Source organism: Arachis hypogaea, chromosome 20 (genome assembly GCF_003086295.3).
Source record: "Arachis hypogaea cultivar Tifrunner chromosome 20, arahy.Tifrunner.gnm2.J5K5, whole genome shotgun sequence".
Taxonomy (NCBI): domain Eukaryota; kingdom Viridiplantae; phylum Streptophyta; class Magnoliopsida; order Fabales; family Fabaceae; genus Arachis; species Arachis hypogaea.
This window is the reverse complement of record NC_092055.1, coordinates 130,529,179-130,550,542: the sequence shown is the minus strand read 5'-3', so window position 1 is coordinate 130,550,542 and position 21,364 is coordinate 130,529,179. Positions and strand designations below refer to the sequence as shown.

The 21,364-nt window shown below is 38.6% G+C and overlaps 2 protein-coding genes across 2 annotated transcripts; both read right to left on the bottom strand.

Annotated features, from left to right (window-relative positions):
• Window positions 1-14,915: 14,915 nt before the first annotated feature.
• LOC112786373 (uncharacterized) lies at window positions 14,916-17,308 on the bottom strand. The gene is made up of 3 exons (XM_025829761.1): window positions 16,014-17,308; window positions 15,430-15,537; window positions 14,916-15,315 (listed from the first exon to the last, which is right to left on the bottom strand). The coding sequence occupies exons 1-3, from the start codon at window positions 17,306-17,308 to the stop codon at window positions 14,916-14,918; spliced, it is 1,803 nt and encodes a 600-aa protein (XP_025685546.1).
• A 296-nt stretch (window positions 17,309-17,604) lies between these two features.
• LOC140183236 (uncharacterized) lies at window positions 17,605-18,336 on the bottom strand. The gene has a single exon (XM_072231261.1). It carries the CDS (start codon window positions 18,334-18,336, stop codon window positions 17,605-17,607), a length of 732 nt encoding a protein of 243 aa, XP_072087362.1.
• Window positions 18,337-21,364: the final 3,028 nt, after the last annotated feature.

Here is a 21,364-nt window from a genome sequence, read left to right as displayed (position 1 = left end):
TGCTATTATATAATTTCTTGAAAAAATTAAAATAAAAAAATAATTTTGTGTAGGTTAATACAACTTAACTACATACCAAATAAGTTAGACTGTTCATTTATTTGTTTTAATATATCAGCATGAGCAAGAAAATTGAAATGATTGTCAGAAATTTTACGATCATTGACCGTATTTACTATACGTGACTCCTTCTTAAAAGTTATTCTACACACGTGTGCAGTTGGAAAATAAATTTTGCTTGATTCCTTAATCACAAAATTTGAGAAGACATAGACCCTCCACTCGATCAGTTCATTCTCAAATATTTTTGTCAAATAACTCTTGATTGAATAATGAGTTTTATCACACTATAAAACAAATTAAATATAAAAGCTGTTAGCACTTATAAAGCTATTAAAAATATTTATAAACTAGACCTAGCATCATCTGAAAGAATCATAAAAAATAATCAACTAACCTTATTATCCATTAGAACCATTTCTATGTAAGCCATCTTGCTCTTATCAAATTTAGATGGGACTTTTCATAACCTTATAATTCTTACCTTTATTTTCCAAACTTTTTCATCACATAATCTATCATAGGTAATACTATTGATAGAATCGTAGCTTTTTTTTTGTTGCCCACGGTATCCCCCAGCCCGACAGGCCAAGAACTAATCCGTCGTGGATCGGAGCTCCATTTAAGGGTATGCCGCTGGCCAATGGGTTGCTGCATGTACAAGGCGGGATTCAAACCCCTGACACTTGCTTAAGCGGACGAGTGAGCTGACCACTCGACCAACCCAAGTTGGTTTGATAGAATCGTAGCTAGTAGCCATTAAGTATAAAAAATAAAAAATAGAAGAGAAACTATGTCTCAATTATGAATCTTTAAATGATAAATAATTATAAAACATCACTGTTACTCAATATCTATTAATATATAATGGTTAACTAGCCAAACAATAAATTCACACACTGTTTTGCACTGTGACCAATTTCTCACAAAACGACGCATGGAGCCAGACTTTTTGAATAACAAAACCCTATTTTCCATTGCGGCAACTTGCTTTCAGCGATACCTGGGCGTTTTAATGGTTTGTCCAGCGAGTAATACATAATTCTACAATTAGCATCTCCTAAACTGCATCCCCTAATTCGTTTTTTCCTCCTTGATGAAAAATTCCCACCTGAAAAGGGAGGAGGGAGAGGTTTGTCCAGTGAGTTGAAGGGAGGCAATGTTGCAGCAATCCCAAAACAACGATTTAGAGAAAGAAATCGGAAATGCTAGCTTTTGATTGGTGGATTAAGGTTAACAATGGATTGCCAGCCACGTTCTTTCTTGGTAAATAGGGGTTTAATTTTGGCGTCGTAATTTGATTTTCAAATTCATGGTTGTACTGCCTGTGTTTCAGTTGTGTTGAACCTATCCAAGAGAAAGCTCTATTTCCTTTGGTTCTCACATTTTAATTTTAGTAATCCCAAATTTGAGAGAAAATTTTTCTGCCTAAATTTGACTCTAGAAATCAAATTTCAGTACTCATTTATCTCTCTCTCCTGAGTCTCTCTTCCTCTTCCCTTTACTCTCATGACCACCTCCTTCTATCTGAACCATTCCCTTATTCTCTTCTCATGATCACCCTCTAGAAGCCATGACAGCAAGAGCTGCGCACAACGTAAGAAGAGAGATGGCGAGAAGATTTAGTGGAAGAGAAAAGGTAAAGGAGCATGGATAAGCTTCGAAGTCAACATAAACAAGGTCCAGTATCGAGGTTAGTGACTTAATGGCTACTTAACAGACATTCTGCTGAAATTCTCAATTAGAAATACTACTTGATGCTTTTAACTACTGATTCTTGCATCGTCTGAAAATTAGGTTCCGGTGACGATTTTGTCATTTTTATTGTCGGTGGTAGTTGTTTTAAAGCATCTAGATATTTTTTTTGGTTATCTTGCAACTCAACTTAATTATTTGAGCTAGAATTTAGTCACTCTGGAATGGTTGTTGAAACCTATAATTGCAACATGAAATCTGGATGCCAAGTAAGAACTTTGTCGGGCCGTATTGGTGAACCTTCAAGTTACCAAGCTAAAAAAATTTCACCTCCTTGACCAAAGATTCGCTTCAGATAACAACATTATATAATTAATTAACAATCTGAAATGTTTCTATATGTATATAGAAATTATGCTGATGTACAATGTATGCTATTTATTTAGTGGGTTGGTACTTTATTTGGTACACTTTAAGAAACACAATTCCTGTCCAATGGCATAAAATAACTTTGAATGCTTTTGAACTTGGAAGGATCTCACATAAAAATGAACTAAATTTGATTACTTGACCGAATTTTATATTGATAATTATCTACAATTTTTAGTTAAAAATACTCAAAAAGTGTACTCATTTGGGTAAGGTAGACAATTTATGTTGTTGTTACCTAATTCTTGGTTGGTTGCAACAATTATGTGTAATAATTGAAGATGAAGTTGTTCTTCTCATTTACACTACACTACATGATCGGGGTTGTTTCAAAAGGAATAAAAAAATATATTTTATGTACTCACATTTTAAGTAGATAAAGCTTTTAAAAATTATTCTTTACATCAGATTTTATAATATTTGTTGTATTTTATTGTTTTTTTTTTTGAAAATTGCTCTTTACATTATCTATAATATTTTATTATATTTTGTTGTATTTTTTAAAAAGCATCTAATTATTTGATTAAAATTGCATTTTGTTTGCTGTTGCAATAAAAAATTTAAATAATCTTTTTTAAAGCATATTCTCATTCTTGACACATTAAATCCACCATCACTTAGACAGTGTTTGTTTTGTCATACATGTCCATCAACACGGTGGTACATGTTCACCGTTTGGTTTATTAGACACAAATTTTCGATGAACACAGTAGCACAGAAAAACACATAAAATATATGTCTTTAGTGTCTCTCCTTTAATCTAAGACACTAAGACACAAATGATAAGACATAAACTTTTTCAATATTATCCCTTCTTTTTTTCTTTAATTCAAATTTTATCCTTTTTTCCTTACCCTCTCAACTTCTCTTTTCTCTTTCTCTGATTCACCTCCTTCCATCGTACATTTTCATCTTCTTCTCCTACTCTTCCTTCATTCTACCACCGTCTCTCTCCATTGCAATTCTTCGCCGCCGTCGCCGTCGCCACTACTGTCATCTCCTCCTTCACATGTTGTCACAACCACTGTCGCGTTCCTTTGTCACGCCGCCTCCGCCATTGTTGTCCCCTCCTTCACATGTTGTTGCAGTCACTGTCGCTCTCCTCCTTTCTCGTTGTCATCGCCACTATCGTATCCCTCATTCATGCATTGCCACCGTTCTCTGCCTTACTGTCGTTGTCGAGGCTTCCTCCAATATTTGATATTGAGGCATTTTCAAATCTAACTCGCACCTCGCTTTCTAGATCTGCCTCCGTCTCTCTTTCACGCCTCTGCCTCTCTTCCACCATGTGGTCATCTATCTTGATCTGGTTCTATTCCTGCTGTTTTTTTCTTTTCAATTCTTTGAGGTTTTTTGTGATGAGAATAATTCTCTATTTTTAATTTCAATTTCAATTTTTTTTGTTTGTGACTGTAACTCGATTGTGCTTTTTGCATGCAAGATGAGATGAAGATAATTGGGAAGAGAGTTCTCTGTTTTTTTTATTTATTTTTTATTTGAATTTTGATTAATCTTTTTGTTAGAGTGATTTTGTGATAGTTTGTTGATTTGTTGAATTGAATTTGTAATTGTATTAAAAATTATTAATGGTGATAATCTGAGTTAACATGATAATGGTGATGGTGATAGAGACAGAAAGGTGATATTAGTGGTAGGGTTAATAGTGTCATTTTATTAGAATTGTAATTTGAATGCAGGGTCATGTATTTGAATATCAAACAAGTTTAAAAATTTATGTCCCACTGTGTCTATGTCATTTTATGTCTTTATGTCTTATGTATTACCACCCACTAACCAAACGGAGCCTTATGTCTCATTATCAATTCATTCTTATTTCCTATGTTAGATATTTTAATCACTCTGACCAAATTAAAAGAGTAGGGTTAACAACGTTTATGTTGCTATTGGCCATATAGCTATTGTTATTCTCATGACAAATTAACATACTCAAATAATCTACTTTTATTTAGTTTTTATTGCCTTGATGAATGAAGCAAGAGAGGTTAGTCCTTTCTTCTCTCTCTATATCTCTTACAAATTTTAGTGTATTATATTTGATGAAAAGGCTTTGTGTACACCACAAAATCAATCATGACTTAAACTAGACAATATATTGCTGAAATTTTTCAAGTTTATTGTTTACTTTCTCCTATCATTTTTCCATTATGACATTGTTTGAGCTTCATAACTCTATCTTACTAAAAATAAGTTACTCAAATCATGACTAGATTTTATTATTGTGACTACTAATTTGTGATATGTAGTTTAGTTATACAATTATCAATTTGTGATCTTTCAAGTTTTATTTATCTCAATCTTTTATTTATCTATAACTTCTGAACCAATGAGTTTGTGTTAATTGTCTAGTCATTTTCATATTAAATTTCTTGCAATACACAAATATTTAGTTTTTTAATAATCCAACCCACTAAAGTTTATAGTGAGCTGTTCTTATTAATGCACTATGTGGATATCTAGGCTCAAAATTGCCTTTTATTGAAAGCCTATTTTTGAATCGAGAATAAGTATCACTGCTGGAATAACATCATATATGAGAATCACTATATGACTTTGGTGGAATCAGTTGATCTTTTAGCTTAGTTTTCTTGAAAGCACTTGGTTTCATTGAAATGGTGTGTTATATTTGTTCAACAAATAATATAATTTGCAGATTGACTAGCTAAACTATAACTATTTCTATTTGGATTGTTTGGGTGAATCTGTTTTGTATGAGATTGATGATTTGATATGTGAATATGGCTGCAGATATTCTTTCACTAAGGCTTTCGGCATAGCATTTGTGATGATTTTCTTTTCCATATTTGATGCTCCTTTCTTCTAGCCAATCTTGCTCTGTTACTGGAGTCTTCTCTTTGTCTTTACAATGAGACGCCAAATTGCACACATGATAAAGTACAAATATATTCATTTTAACATTGGAAATCAAAATTATTGCTTACTGCACTCTATTGCTTTTGCAAGTTTTTAAAATGCAATTTATGCATGATTCGAGGTACAATGTTGCTAATTAATGATGTATGATTTTTCCTAAGTGACTCAATCTTTTTTTTATTTGTGAATAATATCTGATTTCAACAGATATGATGAGCAGGCAATATTCCTTGATGAATCAATTAGAAATGCAAAATGAAAGCAATTGGAGTCTAAGGCATTGGATGTAAGTCTTTCTGCTACCTTCTATTTGCTTTATTTATTTATTTATTTTTATTCATTTAGATTAAATTTGAATACTAGCTACAAGTGTTGTTTGAATGATTCTGTAATTCAGTATTCTAAAATTTTAAGATAAGCAAATGAATTCAATCATATAAAAGTAACAATGCAGCAACATTCTTTAATCTAAAAAAGTGTTATTATGCTTGCTCTTTTGTTATTACTTTCTATAATTTAGCATTCTGTCTAAACACATGATAATTAGTTTAATTACTTGCTCTTCTTTCAGTTATACTTACCAAATAAAGGAATGCATGGAAAATTTTATGAATGAAGCTCATGAGAAGTTGAAGGTTAGTTTAGTTGCTTTTGTATTAATAAGTATCTTTTTAAGGGATAGGTTATATTGGTTAGTGGTTACTTTAGGTGGAGAGGGCTGATGTAGTGACGTGTTAGTGTAATTTGAACTTATTATTCTTATTATAGTATACATTATAATTATGCATTTGGCCTTTTTTTTATTAATTCATATGTTTTTTTACTGATCTATTCGGATTTAATTTTTTCGTTCTGTTGATAAGTTTCTTGCTAATTTGCTCTTTTTTTCTATTGATATTTGATATGGTGAAGTTTTGCTCAAGGAGTTTCTTGCAAAGCATGTCAGTGAGAAGAACAAGAAAAATTCTGAAGAAGTGTGTAGCTACCAATTGAAAAGGAAGAAATTACATAAGTCGAGAGGGTTCATTGATATCTCGGTTTGTGTTTCTAGGGAAAAAAAAGAGCCAATTTCCCATTTAGGTATGTGTTTATTCTTTATCTTTTCTATCACTATTAGTAGTATTTTTTATTTATGTTTATTTGAAGGGTAAGTTGAGTGTTATGTTATTTTATTTGAAAAATAATTGACAAAAATTAACAGCTTAGGAATGAGGGTGGGTGATACTGACAGAATCATTTTGCATATTTGAATTATGGGTCAGATATATCACTGTGTGTTTAAGTTGTTAACTGCCCTAATAATTTCTCATAACTCTTTAAGTTTACAGGACCTTTAAATTAGTTTTGGACTTTTTCAAGATAAAGTTAATAGATTTTTTTTGTATATATTTTCAGATATCTAAAAAACAACACCTTCTCATCTATTTTTATTTTTATTTTATCATAGCATATATTTCACTCTAATAAAGTAGGGATTTTTTTCTTGCAGAGTTTTTGAAGGCGAAGTGCTTGATGAATGGTGAAGTTTCATTGATTCTTGAGTATGAGCAGCTTCAACAAACTTATGATGATCCCATGAATCAAGTTGCTCAGAGAGTGAAATCCCTTCTTTTGCTAATGTGTGGGTTCAGCATAAAGATCAGTTATGTAGTTCCTTTTCAGGGTCTTTAGACTGTCATGGCATTCATGGTATTAAGATAAAGAGCAGACTCCTGTTTTCTTTTTTGACAGTTTTAAGGTATTTGAAAAATAATTCCAGGATGTGAAGCGCTTTAGCCACTACAAAGATCCTGCTAAAGATTAAAGTACTATTTTAGAATTCACTCTCAAGGCTGCATCATTTGAATTATTTATTTTTAAATACTTTATATGAAAATTGGTGAGTAATCTACTATTTCTTTTTTCAGAAAAAGAGGTCATAAAGATTAAGGTAAACGTGGCACTTAACTATGTATATAAATGACTAGTATAGTCAATTCCACTACTTTTATTAATTGAAGTTTTGTCTGATCACTTCTTTCAGAGGAGGGCAATGTCCAATCAGCCAGGATAAAACGAGAACCTGATCAATTGAGTATAATATTTGGGAGACAAATCTCAAGCATTTGAAAATTGAAACTCAAATTTCTCGGGATTGTAGTTCAGGGGTATAGACGATCTCACTATGTGTTGTTATGGTTTCAATTTTTATCTAATCAGCTCTTCTATTAAACCAAATTTAAAGGCACTATGAGTGAAAACTTTAGAATTTTTCAAAGTGGCTAGGAATCCACAAAAATAAGTATTTGTGTTAAGTATCTAAGGAAAGTGGAAAACCACACCTTAAAAGCTAGCTGATAAGGGGAAAGAACCACTCTCCTTATATATAACATCAAGTATCCCATACTACCCGATGTGGGACTTTGAGCATCTCATAATACCCAAGTCCCTAACAATACACCGCCCCTAGAGAGCCGATGTCCACGGCCGCTTCACTCTATTGACACTGACCCAATGGTAGCCACTTTGCTACGGCTATTAGTATTCGGTACTACGGCTATAAGTATTCGGTATTCACCTTAATACAGCCTATAGGTAGCCCTTTCCATGGCGCCGATAACCACGTTCTGATACCATTGTTAAGTATATAAGAAAAGTGGAAAACCACACCTTAAAAGCTAGTTGATAAGGGGGAAGAACTATTCTCTTTATATACAACATCAAGCATCCCATACTACCCGATGTGGGACTTTGAACACCCCATAATACCCAAGTCCCTAACAATCTGCTTTCAAAATAAAAAGCTGAAAATATTGGTTTTGGATTTTTTCTTGCTCCTGTTTAACAATTCCCTGAATTTGAATTCTCAATTCTCATGTGTGCCTTTTAATTTATTATTTTTGAGATATTTGTATCCATACATTTTGGAATAATTGAGTTTACAAACTTATATATGCTAGGATTGTGTTGGAACTTTGTGATGATCTGAAAAAGACTTCATCTTTGTTTGAGCAAGCAATTCAGGTTACATCTAGAAACTGGTACAAATTTTGATTAATGGTAAATTAGGATATAAAATAGCTCAAGTGTGTCTCATGTATTATTATTATCCTTTTCTCATGTCATCATTATTTGAATGTATAATGGAAATGGACACGAAGTTTGCTGACAAGGGGTGGGTGAGTAGTGATGAGATAATTTAGAGGTTGCAATTCCATGATTGTTTGTGGTTATGGTCTTATCTGTTGTATGGATAGTTTGTTTAGGTATCCTAATGTAACAGTCTTTTTTTGGTTATTTTAGTTTATGTTATTTTTTTGTATTAGTTTGCCTTGGATGTACCTTGTGAAATTGATCTTACTCATTGTCTTTTGGCTTTGTTGAGTTGAATTTATTGGGAGAAAAAATATAGAAAATAACTTGATAGCATATTTTGTGTTCAAGTTTCCATTTATGAAGCTATTCAATTGTTTGATTTTTTTAGTTAACGACTAAAAAATATTTGTGAGGAGCATACTAAAGACTTAATTGATGTTTCTGTTTAATGTTGGATGGATTTTATTTATCTTAATGCTTGATTTGACATGAGTAGTAATGTTTATTTGAATCAGTGAATTATTACTAAGTTTAATTTATGTTTTGAGAGATCTAAAAGAAGATTTATTACTAATATTAGGCATGTATAGGATGATCATTTTCTGCAAAATAAATTCTCTACTGGTAAAGCAAACCATTTTAGTTTGCTTAATTCAGTGATCTGATGGAAATGTATTCACTAACTTTAGTTAAAGCAAACCATTTTTCTCTTTAATCTAAATCTGTTTCATTTTTAAAGTTATTGTTTCTATCTGAATGTTGTTTTGCTAATTCTTTTTTCCACTTTGCTCAAATTCTCCCCCTTTACACTAGATAGAGGACTTGAGTGGAGTCTCTTCTTCCCAAATGAAAATATATACGTTGTGGTGGCTATTCATATGATGGATATATAAGCTTGCATAATTGTATTATTAGGTGTTTTATCACTATTGTAAATGAAGTGAATCCTTAAATGATAATTTTGATTAGGTATTTTATTCTTTTTTTTATGTACATGTATTTGTACATGTCTAATTTTCTTATCACAAACTTATTAAGGACTTCTTTTTTTAAGGGCGGTTTAAATGAATGTTGTGAGTAGGATTTCAATCACAAATTGGAATTTGTGCTTCTAAAATTATTTAATTTAATGATGGTGTATTGGATGACCTAGCTAAACATGCGTTGGCTTCTCTAGCATTGCTAATGTTGGGATATCCTTCTTTGATGTCTAATTTACTGATGGTGTGTTTTCTGTTCCACCAAACTTATCCAATTCTTCGCTGCCTATCTTAGTTGTCATGAGAAAATAATAGTATGTATAGTTTGATATTCTTTTTCATTTATTTTAAAGAAAATAACAGTTCATGATATTTATTGTTTTTTTTTAATGTCAATCTTTTTCGTACCTCAAAACATTCAATAGCTTAATAGTTTATATCCCTGTCAAGTTCTAACATATATATATTACAACATCACAATCTAAGCAACTACCTAGCCCCAAAAGATTCGAGTTGCCCATGATTTGCATACATACAAATACGAATAATATCTACCTTATAATGACTTGGATGACTTGATAGCATTCACCACCTCCATAGCCTCATGTTTTAGTTTCTTATACAGTGATAAGCTTTTGGTACATATTTATGTGTATTTTTATTTTTCAATTGTTCATTATGCACTATTGGATACGTGTTCTTAGTCATTGAGAGTTTGGAGAGTGTTGAAACCTATGGTGTTAATTAATTGCTTAAAAATAATGCCATGGGTGCTATTTTGAACATACAAAATAATAATATCGTAAAGTATATTTTGAGTCTTTTGATATATGTAATAAGTTGGTGGCTCCTTTTGGGTTAACCCCTCTTTTCTTAAACATTGAACATCTGACATCGTAGTTGACCTACAATTAAAATTTGTTCCAAATATTTTATTGTTGGATAACTTACCATATTTATCTTCTATTAACTATATTGCTGATTTTTTTTTTTTTTGCTTTTTCCATGTCTTATGTCATTTTTTAAACATGGAGGGTGTAAAGTTTTGATTGACCTGTTAAAAGTTTAAGTCTCTCTAATTATTTGTAGGAAAAATAGCAGGCAAAGGTAAAGGAGAGGATTAACAAATGTGTACAAGAAAAACGATGTTGAAATTTGTTTTTTTATATTTGCTTATAAGAGTCTGATTGGAACTATGTTAGCATAATTGTCCAGAATTTAATTGGCAGTTTTCTTTTATGCCTCAATATCAATGAACTTTGTATCTTTTTTATGCTAGAGTAATATATTTTGTGATAGAGTTCTATATCTTCTGTTGAATATGCTGAGCTAAAAAAGCAAAAAGTTTCTGAAGCGAAGACTGTGTTAACCAATTATAGTTTAGCCAAATATATATGCTTAAGTAGAATAAAAATGTTGATTATGTTGTATCAATTACTGTGTTAGGTAACTGCACATCTCAACTACTACTTTTTTTTATTGGAATCATTATGCTAATGAAACTATACGAGGAATGTGTGTAATTTTTTAGTACATATTATTAGTTTATGTGATTAAATACTTAGAATTTGTTTGATGTGTTTGAGCAAGTTTTATTGGATATAAGTTTGAAAAAATACTTTCAATTTTTTTTTTAGTTGTACAGCAAAATGACCTTTTAGATATGCTAAACATATTATTCATAAAATACTCATTAAATAATAACTTATAAATAAAATAAAAATATGTAACAAATTAAATAAATTTAAGTAAAATGTTAAATTCAATCATTAAATAATAATAAAATTTTAAATTTTATAATATATGATATTTTATAAGAAAAAATTACAATGAAAAGTAGGCTTAATGTATTATGGTTATATATAAAAAGTTATGCATAAAATAAAATATGTTAATGCTTAATTTTAGAGAAATGTTAGGACCAATACTTTAGACCAATATTTTTTTATACTATTAAAATTTTATAATAAAATTAATATTTAATGTTTAAAGTGTAAATCAAGTATTGAAAAAATAATAAATTTTATTGGTCAAGAATACATATAAAATAATTAATTTCATCTTTATATAACAAATTTATATACTTATTTGTTTTATAAATTTAATCAAAATATACTCTAGAATTTACTAATTAAAAAATTATTAAAAAATACAAATAAAATATTAACTATTTTTAAAGGAATATGTTCGGTTGTTCGGGTCCGAAGCGGATCTGATTCTACTGAATTCGAGAGTTGGTGGGTGGTTGGATGCCTGGCTTGGGCGAGCTCCGAAGGGCAGGTGAGCGAGACTCTTTCGAGCTGATGAGGAGGGGGATGCCACCTGCAAGGACTCCAACGCTCAAGTCAGTGTTCGTACAAGAGGCAACAATTAGAATAATGTGAGTGACGTACCTGGGGGGAGGGGTAGGGCCTATAATCTGTACTAGAGCGGGTCTCACATGTGTAGACCCTCTTTTTTGGAAGTTTTCTTTCCAGCTGTCTAGGGGTTCTGATCAGGTAGGGGAGTAAGGTGAGTTGGCGGGTCAGGAAACCCGTCGGGTCGGCTCTCGGGGAGCACCCAAACTCAACTTGCTTGTAGGCTGGGCCGGAACAGTGCCCCCCAACGCGTTAATCACTAAAATAGGTGATTGGCGTGTTAGTGTAACTCGCCTCTTCTCTGGTTGAGCTCCCTGTAGATCGGGAGTCCGTTGATCGAGGACACGACTTCGTGCGCGTGTTCTGCCCCTACGCGTAGCCTGGCGTGTCGCTTCGTTCTTTGCACTGAGTATTTAATGCTCATAATGATTGATTTGAAAACCCAGGAAAAAATACTATTGTGCCCCTATCTTTTCGCGCTTCCTCTTTTGACGGTTACCATTCCGATTTTCTCAAAACCACCATCTTTTTCATTTGCTTCCACACTTTCGTCCCCCTTCTCATATGCTTCTGTTTATTGCCTCATTTTCTGGATCGCTCTCAAGGGAACTTCTGCGCGCAGTTCTTCATCTGATTATTATCTTCTTTCTGCACATTTCTCTGTAAGTGCTTTACGCTCCTTCTGCTATTTCATTGCTTTGTTCCTTCTTGTTCTATTCTGTGACTGTCACTTTCGTTATGCATGCCATTTTTTCCTTTTCGCCTTGGTTCATGTTCGCTTGAATAAATATAGTTCATGTTAGATAGTTGCTAGGGGATACCATTCAGGTGTTTATAGTGAATCCAGGCTTTAGGTACTAGCGCAGGTATCATAGATCAGTAATATACTTGGTCGCAGATCTGTTTTGTTTATTTTCCGACTTAGCGATCTCCCGGGTAAACTTGAGTGGTGCCCCTACTGTAGGTATGGTGCGACCGCCGGCTCCAAACGTTATTGACTTTTATGCCTGGGTGACCTCGGATGTGAAGGACACACCGTCTCGGGTGACCAGGGAGGAGCTCTAGGCTCTCCGGGACACGGGTTCTTTATGCGGGGGAGGTCCTAAGGAAGTCGATACGAAGTCTATGTCTCTAGCGATCGCGAGAGGGTGTGCCATAAAAACATGGCTTCACCTCGGGTGGCCGACTGGCTGTGGGTATATAAGCCCATGTTTAATATGTTGGGTCTTCGGCTTCCTTTCTCCCCTTTCGTGATGTCACTACTCAACCGCTGCGATGTTGCCCCGTCACAGCTTCATCCAAATAGCTGGGTTGTCGTTTGGTGTTTCGAACTGGTTTGTGAGTACTTGGAGATCCCGGCCTCTATAAACGTCTTCCTTTATCCCTTTCTTCTAACGAACCCCTCTTGTGAGGGGAAGACGAAAAAGGGGTATATGTCCTTCCAAGCCGTTCAAGGCCGTAGAATATTTGACCTCTTCGAAGATTCCTTCCATCACTTCAAGAGTACCTTCTTTAAGGTATGGCCTGCCCTGGGTCATCACCCCTTCTGGCTTACCCTGGAGGGGAAAAGAAGGATCCCGACCTACTGAGTTTTGGGGCGAGCTCGGACTATTTGATAAAACAAACTTACAAAGGGATAAGTGAGGAGAACCACCGGATTGCCGATATTCTGTTGGCAATTTTTGGTTCCAAAAATCTGAATCCCCACCTAGTGATGGGGGACCGGGAAGTCAATCGAACTCATGTCGGTAGGTTATCGCCTCGTTTTCTTAGACGCTTCCTTTCCATTTATTCTGGTGTTTCTTATTGCCAACTTTGGTATCTTATTTATGTTTCTTCTGCAGTTTCCATGGATGATGGGAAGACCACCATGGCCGATCTTATGGCCCACTTCCTTGGAAGTGATGACGATGATTCCTCGGCTACCCATTCAGACAACCTGGGCTCCAACACCGTTGGCGAAGGGAGCGACCAAGTTGTTGCAGGAGGTTAGGACGACTCTCAGCCTTCCGGGAGGTTTCAGGCCGAACACCCTCCAGAGAACGCGGCTGTGGAGGAGCCGATCTTGGAGCAGGAAACTGGCCTTGAGGCTGATCCTGATTTAACCATCATGCCCAATCCTAAGAAACGAAAAAGGACCTGTTGGGGAGACTCTAACAGTAATGGAGAGGAGTTTTGATGCTGGGGGCTTTATTGACTCTCAACTCCTCCCGGAGATCGAGGAGTTCTTTCGGGAAGAGGATTTTACTGCCCAAGCAAAGTGGGTTTATCGCAGCCTCCTTCAAGCTGCAACCATTGCCCGGAAGGCAGAGCCTGTTTTGGCCCATCGCCAGGTTCTAGAGGGAAAGCTTTGCGCCACCCACAAAGATATTTCCAACCTGACGGCCTGGGAAGGGTCCCTCAAGACTCAGCTCACCGAGAAGGATAAGAAGGCGGAGGAAGATGCCACCGAGATCAACAGGCTGGCGGAGCGTAACCTTTCCCTTTCTAAGGATTTGAATACCCCCCGGGGTCAGGCTATCTCTGCGGAGGCCAAGGTCAAGGAGTTGGAGAAAAAAATTGAAAGAGCTAGAGGAAAAGCACGGTGAAGTCAAGAGGTCGGCTCAGGCTGCTCAGCAGGTGGTTGCCTTCTTGAAGAGGAAGAACAAGGACATTGTGAGGGACGCCAAGAAGGTCGTCATGGCAACCAAGGAGGGGATCAAAGCTCAGATTGCCGTGTTGGCACATGATCTCGATACTTCCTCGGTTGGGGCCTTTAAAATGGTTCAAGACGGCAAGATCGTGGACATTCCCAAGAAGGCGGGAGCTCCTTAGTAGCTATGGCCTGTTTTATGTTTCTATAATTTGAACTTTCCTTTCGGGCCGACGTGTTGTTCTTGTTGTAATACTTTGACGTGTTGCCATTGTTTTGTAACTTTTGATTTGTTGGGCCAATGTGTTGCCCTTGTTTTGTAACTTTTGACTTATTGGGCTGATGTGTTGCCCTTGTTTTGTTGCGCTGACTCGTTGTATACATATTTTTTAGCCGATTAATTACCTTTGAAAATGTATTATTTTCCTTATCATCAAGCCGGTAGGCTTTGAAGGCCGATTAGTTACCTTTGAAAAATAATTGCATGTTGCTATTTGCTAGCCTTATCATTTGGCTAGTAGACCGCATATTTTACTTATGGCACTTAACACCGATTATGGATTCCGGGGTGATCAGTCCCGGTTAGCCGTGTAAAAAATAAAGGCGTAACCCTTAAAATTAGCAAAATGGCAAAATGCAATGTTCATGAAATTTAGAATGAAACAAAACATGATAGCAAGTGAGATAAATCATGGTAACAAATGAAATAACAAAAACTAGATGACGAAAGAGCGGAAACCCGTTAAGTTGTCATGTCGCCTTTCAAGAGTAAAATCTTTTCACGTTCACTACGTTTCATGTCCTGGGTACCTCGCTTCCATCCAAGCGTTCCAGCTTGTAAGCTCCTTTGCCGAGCACTTCTCTTAAACTGTATGGGCCTTTCCAATCTGCTGCCAACTTGCCTTCTCCTGGGGTCAGTGATCCGATGTCATTTCTCCGCAACACCAGGTCGCCTGTCTCGAAGCTTCTCTTCAGCACTTTGGCATTGTATCTTAAAGGCACTCTTTGCTTCAACGCTGTTTCTGTCAAGTGGATCATCTCCCTGGTTTCGTCAATCAGATCCTTCTCCACCGCTTCGTCTACGCCCCCAAGGAGCAGTCTCGGGCTTGGTTTCCCGATTTCAATTGGGATGACGGCGTCGACCCCATAAGTAAGCCGAAACAGGGTTTCCCCGGTAGAAGATTGGGGTATCGTCCTGTATGACCATAAAACCAAGGCGAGCTTGTCAGCCCAGGAACCTTTCTTCTGGTCTATCGTTTCTTTAGGCCACGAAGAATGACCTTGTTCGTAGCTTCCACTTGGCCATTACTCTGCGGGTGTTCTATCAAAGAGAATTTCTGCTTGACCCCCAGTCTTGAGAGGAACTCCCCAAACTTCCTGTCTGCGAACTGTGTCCCGTTGTCCGAGATGACGACCTCTGAAATTCCAAACATGGAGATCACTTGTCTCCATATGAACTTCCGACAATTCGCCGAAGATATACTGGCCATCGATTCTTCCTCGATCCACTTAGTGTAGTAATTGATCGCCACAATTAGATACTTGACCTGCCTGAGACCTACTGGAAATGGGCCCAAAAGGTCTACCCCCCATTAGGCGAATGGTCGCGACGTCAGCATCGAATTTAGCTCCATTGCTGGGGAATTATGGAAGTTAGCATTCTCCTAGCACTTCTTACACCTTTTTACAAATTCTTGGGCATCCGACATTATGGAGCGCCAATAGTATCCGGCTCTGATGAACTTTCTGGCTAACGCCTTTCCTCCAATATGGTGGCGGCAGCATCCTTCATGGACTTCGCTAAGAACGTAGTCCATTTAGTCGGGGCGTAAGCACTTCAACAGTGGCTGATTGAGCCCTCGTTTGTATAGCTGGCCTTGTATTGCTACATACCTGGTTACTTCCCGCCTTACCGCCCTGGCTTCCCATTCGCCTTTAGGGAGCTTGCCATTTTCTAGGAAATGGCGGATTGGATCAATCCATGAGGGGGGGTTCAGTGCCTGTATGACACAGAGGGTTACCGACGCCTCCTTGATCAACCCCTGGATCAGAGATCGGTTTCCCATCCCTGGCTTTGTACTTGCTAACTTTGACAAGAGGTCGGCCCTCGCGTTTCTTTCTCTGGGTACATGTTGAATCATGACCTCTTCAAAGTCTTCACATAACCTTTTTACCATCTCCAAATACTTCTGGAGTAGGGAATCTTTGGCCTGATAGGTCCCATTAACTTGGGAAGTAACGATCTGGGAGTCGCTGTTGACTTTGACCCGCAATGCCCCGACCTCTCTGGCCAAGAGTAGACCCCCTATCAAGGCTTCATATTCCGCTGGATTGTTAGATACCGGGAAATCAAACTTGACTGATTGCTCGTAAGTCATTCCAGCTGGGCTTTCAAGTATTATCCCTGCCTTTCCAAATGCCTGGTTGGAAGCTCCGTTCATATAGAGCTTCCACCGTGTGCTCGTGTGCTCGGGCGGGTCACCGATTACCTCTACCAGGAAGTCCACTATTTCTTGGGCCTTGATTGCATGCCTAGGTTCGTAGTGCAAATCGTACTGGGGCAACTTGATAGCCCACGCCATCATGCGGCCCGCTAAATCAAGTATCTGGAGAACTTGTCTAATGGCTTGGTCGGTCCTGACAGTGACCGGGTGCCCTTGGAAGTATTGTTTCAACCTTATGGATGAGATCAACAGGCCATAGGCCAATTTTTCTAACTTAGTGTACCTCAGCTCTGCTCCTTGGAGTGCCTTACTGACAAAGTATACTGGTTGCTGGATCTTGCGTTCCTCTCGAATGAGGGCAGTTGCTAGGGCTTGATCTGTAACTGCCAGGTATAAGAACAATGATTCCCCTTCTTTCGGCTTGCCGAGGATAGGAGGTGTTGATAATATCCTTTTGAAATGGTCGAATGCTTCTTCACATGCTGGGGTCCATTCGAAGGCTATCCCTTTCTTCATCAGATTGAAGAAGGGGAGGGCCTTTGTTGCCAATGTGCCCAGGAAACAAGATAGGGCAGTGAGCCTTCCTGCCAATTTTTGCACATCCTTAACATAACCCGAGCTTGTCATTTGCAAGACAACTTCGCACTTATCCGGGTTGGCTTCTATCCCCCTTTGCGTTATCATGAAGCTGAGAAACTTCCCAGTTTCCATGGCAAAAGCGCACTTAAAGGGGTTGAGCCTCATGTTGTGCTTTGAAGAGACTCGAAAACGGTCTCGAGGTCTCTTACCAGATCATTTGGCTCACTGGTCTTTACGAGGATGTCGTCGACATATACCTCAACCGACTTGCCGATGAGGTCACCGAAGACTCTGTTCATCATCCTTTGATAGGTTGCCCCAGCATTTTTCAGTCCAAATGGCATCACTTTGTAACAGTACGTACCGGTTGGCGTTATGAACACCGTCTTTTCCTTGTCAGGTTGGTGCATGGGTATTTGATTGTACCCAAACTAACCGTCCATGAAACTCAAGAAACGATATCACGCTGCTGCGTCGACCAGGGCATCGATATTTGGGAGGGGAAAGGAGTCTTTGGGGCAGGCTTTATTGAGGTCCGAGTAGTCCACACACATTTTCCACTTCCCGTTGGCTTTCTTAACAAGGACTACGTTGGACAGCCATGTCGAGTACTCGAACTCTCTTATAAACTCGGCATCTAGCAGGCTGGCCGTCTGCTTGGCCACCTCGTTTGCTATTTCCTGCGACATTTTCCTCCTCCGCTGTGCTACGGACTTGGTGTCCAGCTTTATGGCCAGCTGGTGGGACATGAAGTTGGGGTCCACTCCTGGCATATCGGCTGGGGTCCAGGCAAAGAGATTGCCGTTCGCTCTCATAGTCTTCATGAGAGGCTCCTTTAGGTTGTGGGGGAGATTTCTATTCACGAAGGTAAACTTTTCCTCCGAGTCCCCAAATCGAAACTTCTCTAGGTCACCTTGGGGCTTTGGCCTCGGGTTCTCGTCTAGCCTTGCATCTAAATTGGCCAGAAAAACACCGGCTGCCTCCTTCGACCTCTTTCTCAGGGAAAGGCTGGTGTTATCGCATGCAATGGTCATTTCCACATCACCTCTTATGGATCCGACGACCCCATCATCTGTGACGAATTTCATGACCAAAAACTTAGTGCATATTACAGCCGAGAATTCGTTGATTGTCTTTCTTCCCATAATAACATTGTAAGTTGTGGAGTCTCGTAAGACGACGAACTCCGCCATTACTGACTTCTTTGCTTCATTCGACCCTATATAGACTGAGAGGGTGATCACTCCGTCGGGCCTTATGTAGTTGTCCCCTAGGCCTATGACGCTGTGTTAGTGGGCCTTGAGGTCAGCTTCCTCGAGCCCCAGGGCATCAAATACGTTTCTGAACATGATATTTGAGTCAGCTCCCGTGTCAACGAGGATTCGTTTGACTAGACCTGTGCCAATCCTTGCTGTGATCACCATAGGCGGGTTCTCTAGGAGGTCATGCAGCCATTGGTCCTCTGGGCCGAAGGACATCCTGGGTGGGTCCTTGGATAGGGTCCTCGGATTCCCTGACGACGCAGTTGCTGATTTTGACATCCTTCCTTGTTGTCGATTTTGACTTGGGAGGTCAGTCGCGCTCTACCACTACGTTGACAACTACCGTGGGGGTGTTGTCCGCGTTCTCTGTGCTATCTTGCCTTTGCTTCACAGCCCGACTGCGATCCTCCTCGGACCGTTCGCGCTCCCGTCTTCGGGCTCCCTGATGAATTGGGAGAATTCAACTATCTTTCCCTCACGAATAGCTTGCTCCAGGGCATCCTTGAGGTCGAAGCAGTCTTGCGTCTTGTGGCCGAAGCCTTTGTGATAGTCATAGTACAAGTTCTTGTTCCCCCTGTCCTGTCCTTCAACTGTTGAGGCTTTAACAGGATCCCTTTGTCTGCTATTTGTTGGTACACCTCTGTTATAAGGGCTGTGAGGGGGGTATAGTTTGTGAACTTACCCACCCGAGGAAATGGTTTGGGTAGCTTTGTCGGTGCTCCTTCCCTGGGGGTCTCCCTTTGTTTTTTTGAGTAGACGGGTTGCCTAGGAGGGGGGTTAGCTGGCTGCCATTTATTGGGTGCCACCACCTGACTAACTTCCTCATCATTGATGTATTCTTTGGCTGCATTCTGAATTTCTTGCATCGTCTAGACGGGTCTAGTGGTGAGGTGCTTTCTGAAATCCTCATTTAGTAGGCCGTTTTTCAAACACAAACTCGCCACCGAGTTTGTTAGGCCGTCTATTTCTAAGCACTCATTGTTGAACCTGTCTAGGAACTTCCTGGTCAGTTCTCCGATTTTCTGGGTGATCCCTAGTAGGTTGATTAGGTGCTTTGCCTTGACAATACACGTGGTGAACCGGGCTAAGAAGCTGTGCGATATGTCCGCGAAGGTCGTAATGGACTCTTGCGGGAGTGCGTTAAACCAACAGATCGCCGGGCCTGCCAGCGTCACCGGGAATGCACGATACCTCACTGCATCGCCTACCCCTTCGAGATTCATCCTGGCTTCAAAAGTCGTCAGATGTTCTTGAATGTCCTTGGTCCCATCGTACTTCATGTCTATCAGTTTGTCGAAGTGTTTGGGTAGGCAAACTTTGAGGATGGAGGGGTGGAAAGGGGTTGGTTGCCCCTATGATGACGGGGTCCCGTTTTTCCTTCCTCCGTTTCCCCATGGCCCTCGGTCCTTTCGGGCATACGGGAACAGGTTCGAGCATTGGTCTCAGCTCACCCGTCATCTCCTCCCCAGCTTCCCTCACGGCCTTCCACTCTCCTGAGTGGAGAGCGGGTGCGGGATAGGCTTGGCCGGGAGTCCCTGCTACGGGAGGGGCGATATCGATCTCGTGCCGCTAGCTCGCGTTCGAGATTTTGCACCCTGTGTCTGAGCTCCTGCATGATCCTTGCGTAGTCGTCTCCCGTTCCTCCGAAAGGATGCCTCTCGGGCGCGGGAGGCGCCTGCAGAGCTCACCCTGCTCCTTAGGCGGGCCCCTCCTTCTTCGCGAAGCTCGTCCAAGTGTAGGAACAACGATGCCATTCAATCCAGGTCCCCACAGACGGCACCAATATTCGGTTGCTTGGGTCCGAAGCGGATTTGGTTCTATTAAATTCGAGAGTTGGTGGGTGGTTGGATGCTTGGCTTGGACGAGCTCTGGATGGCAGGTGAGCGAGACTCTTCCGAGCTGGCGAGGAGGGGGATGCCACCTGCAAGGACTCCAACGCTCAAGTCAGTGTCCGTACAAGAGGCGGCAATTAGGGTAATGTGAGTGACGTACCTGGAGGGAGGGGTAGGGCCCTCCCCTTATATAGTCTGTATTAGAGCGGGTCCCACATGTGCAGACCCTCTTTCCTGAAAGTTTCCTTTCCAGCTGTCCAGAAATTCTGATGAGGTAGGGGAATAAGGTGAGTTGGTGGGTCAGGAAACCCGTCGGGTCAGCTCTCAGAAAGTACCCGAATTGCTTGTGTGCTGGGCCGGAACAGAATTAACCATTCTAAATTTTATATATTGAACTTTTATAATTTGATTAAACATTAACATAAGAAGAGATTAACTACTCAATTCATGTATATGCTAATTAAATTAATTCTTTTATTTGTGAACCTTTAATATAATAGTACGTTTGCTATTGCAACTTGCAACAATAATACGGTGTAGATAAATTTATTTGGATATTGGTCTATATTGTATTAAATTTTATTAAAGCTTCTAATTTTATTTGAAGCCTGAAATAATTTGTATATGCTAATTAAATTTTATTCCAATTTTGCAACTTTTTATTTTTTTAAATTATTTATTTTTGTCCTTTATTTATGTGTCATGTGTGTGTTTGATATACAAAATATCAAGAATGATGTATTTCAAAAAATATTTTTATAGTTGTATTGACAATATTTACACGATTAATTTTTTTAGTAGGATTTTGATTGAGAATGAAAGCTGTGAACTATTTGTGGTGGCGACTGTTATAATAATTTGTTCTCAACTTTTGGTATTGATGATTAGTCTGTGGCTTTGGATTTGACGATATATAGTTGTAGTAAAATTAACTCTAACTTTTAAGTAGTTGGAGAAATGAAAAAATCATGATGTTTTGTATTTTCTTGAAATGTATTTAAAGAAGGTTAGTCATGTATAATTTTTTAACTAAATTACATACTTTTGTAGCTTTTAATATGGTTGATGATTAACTATGTGACATATATCTTGCTAATTGATGATGTGAGATATATCAATGATGTAGA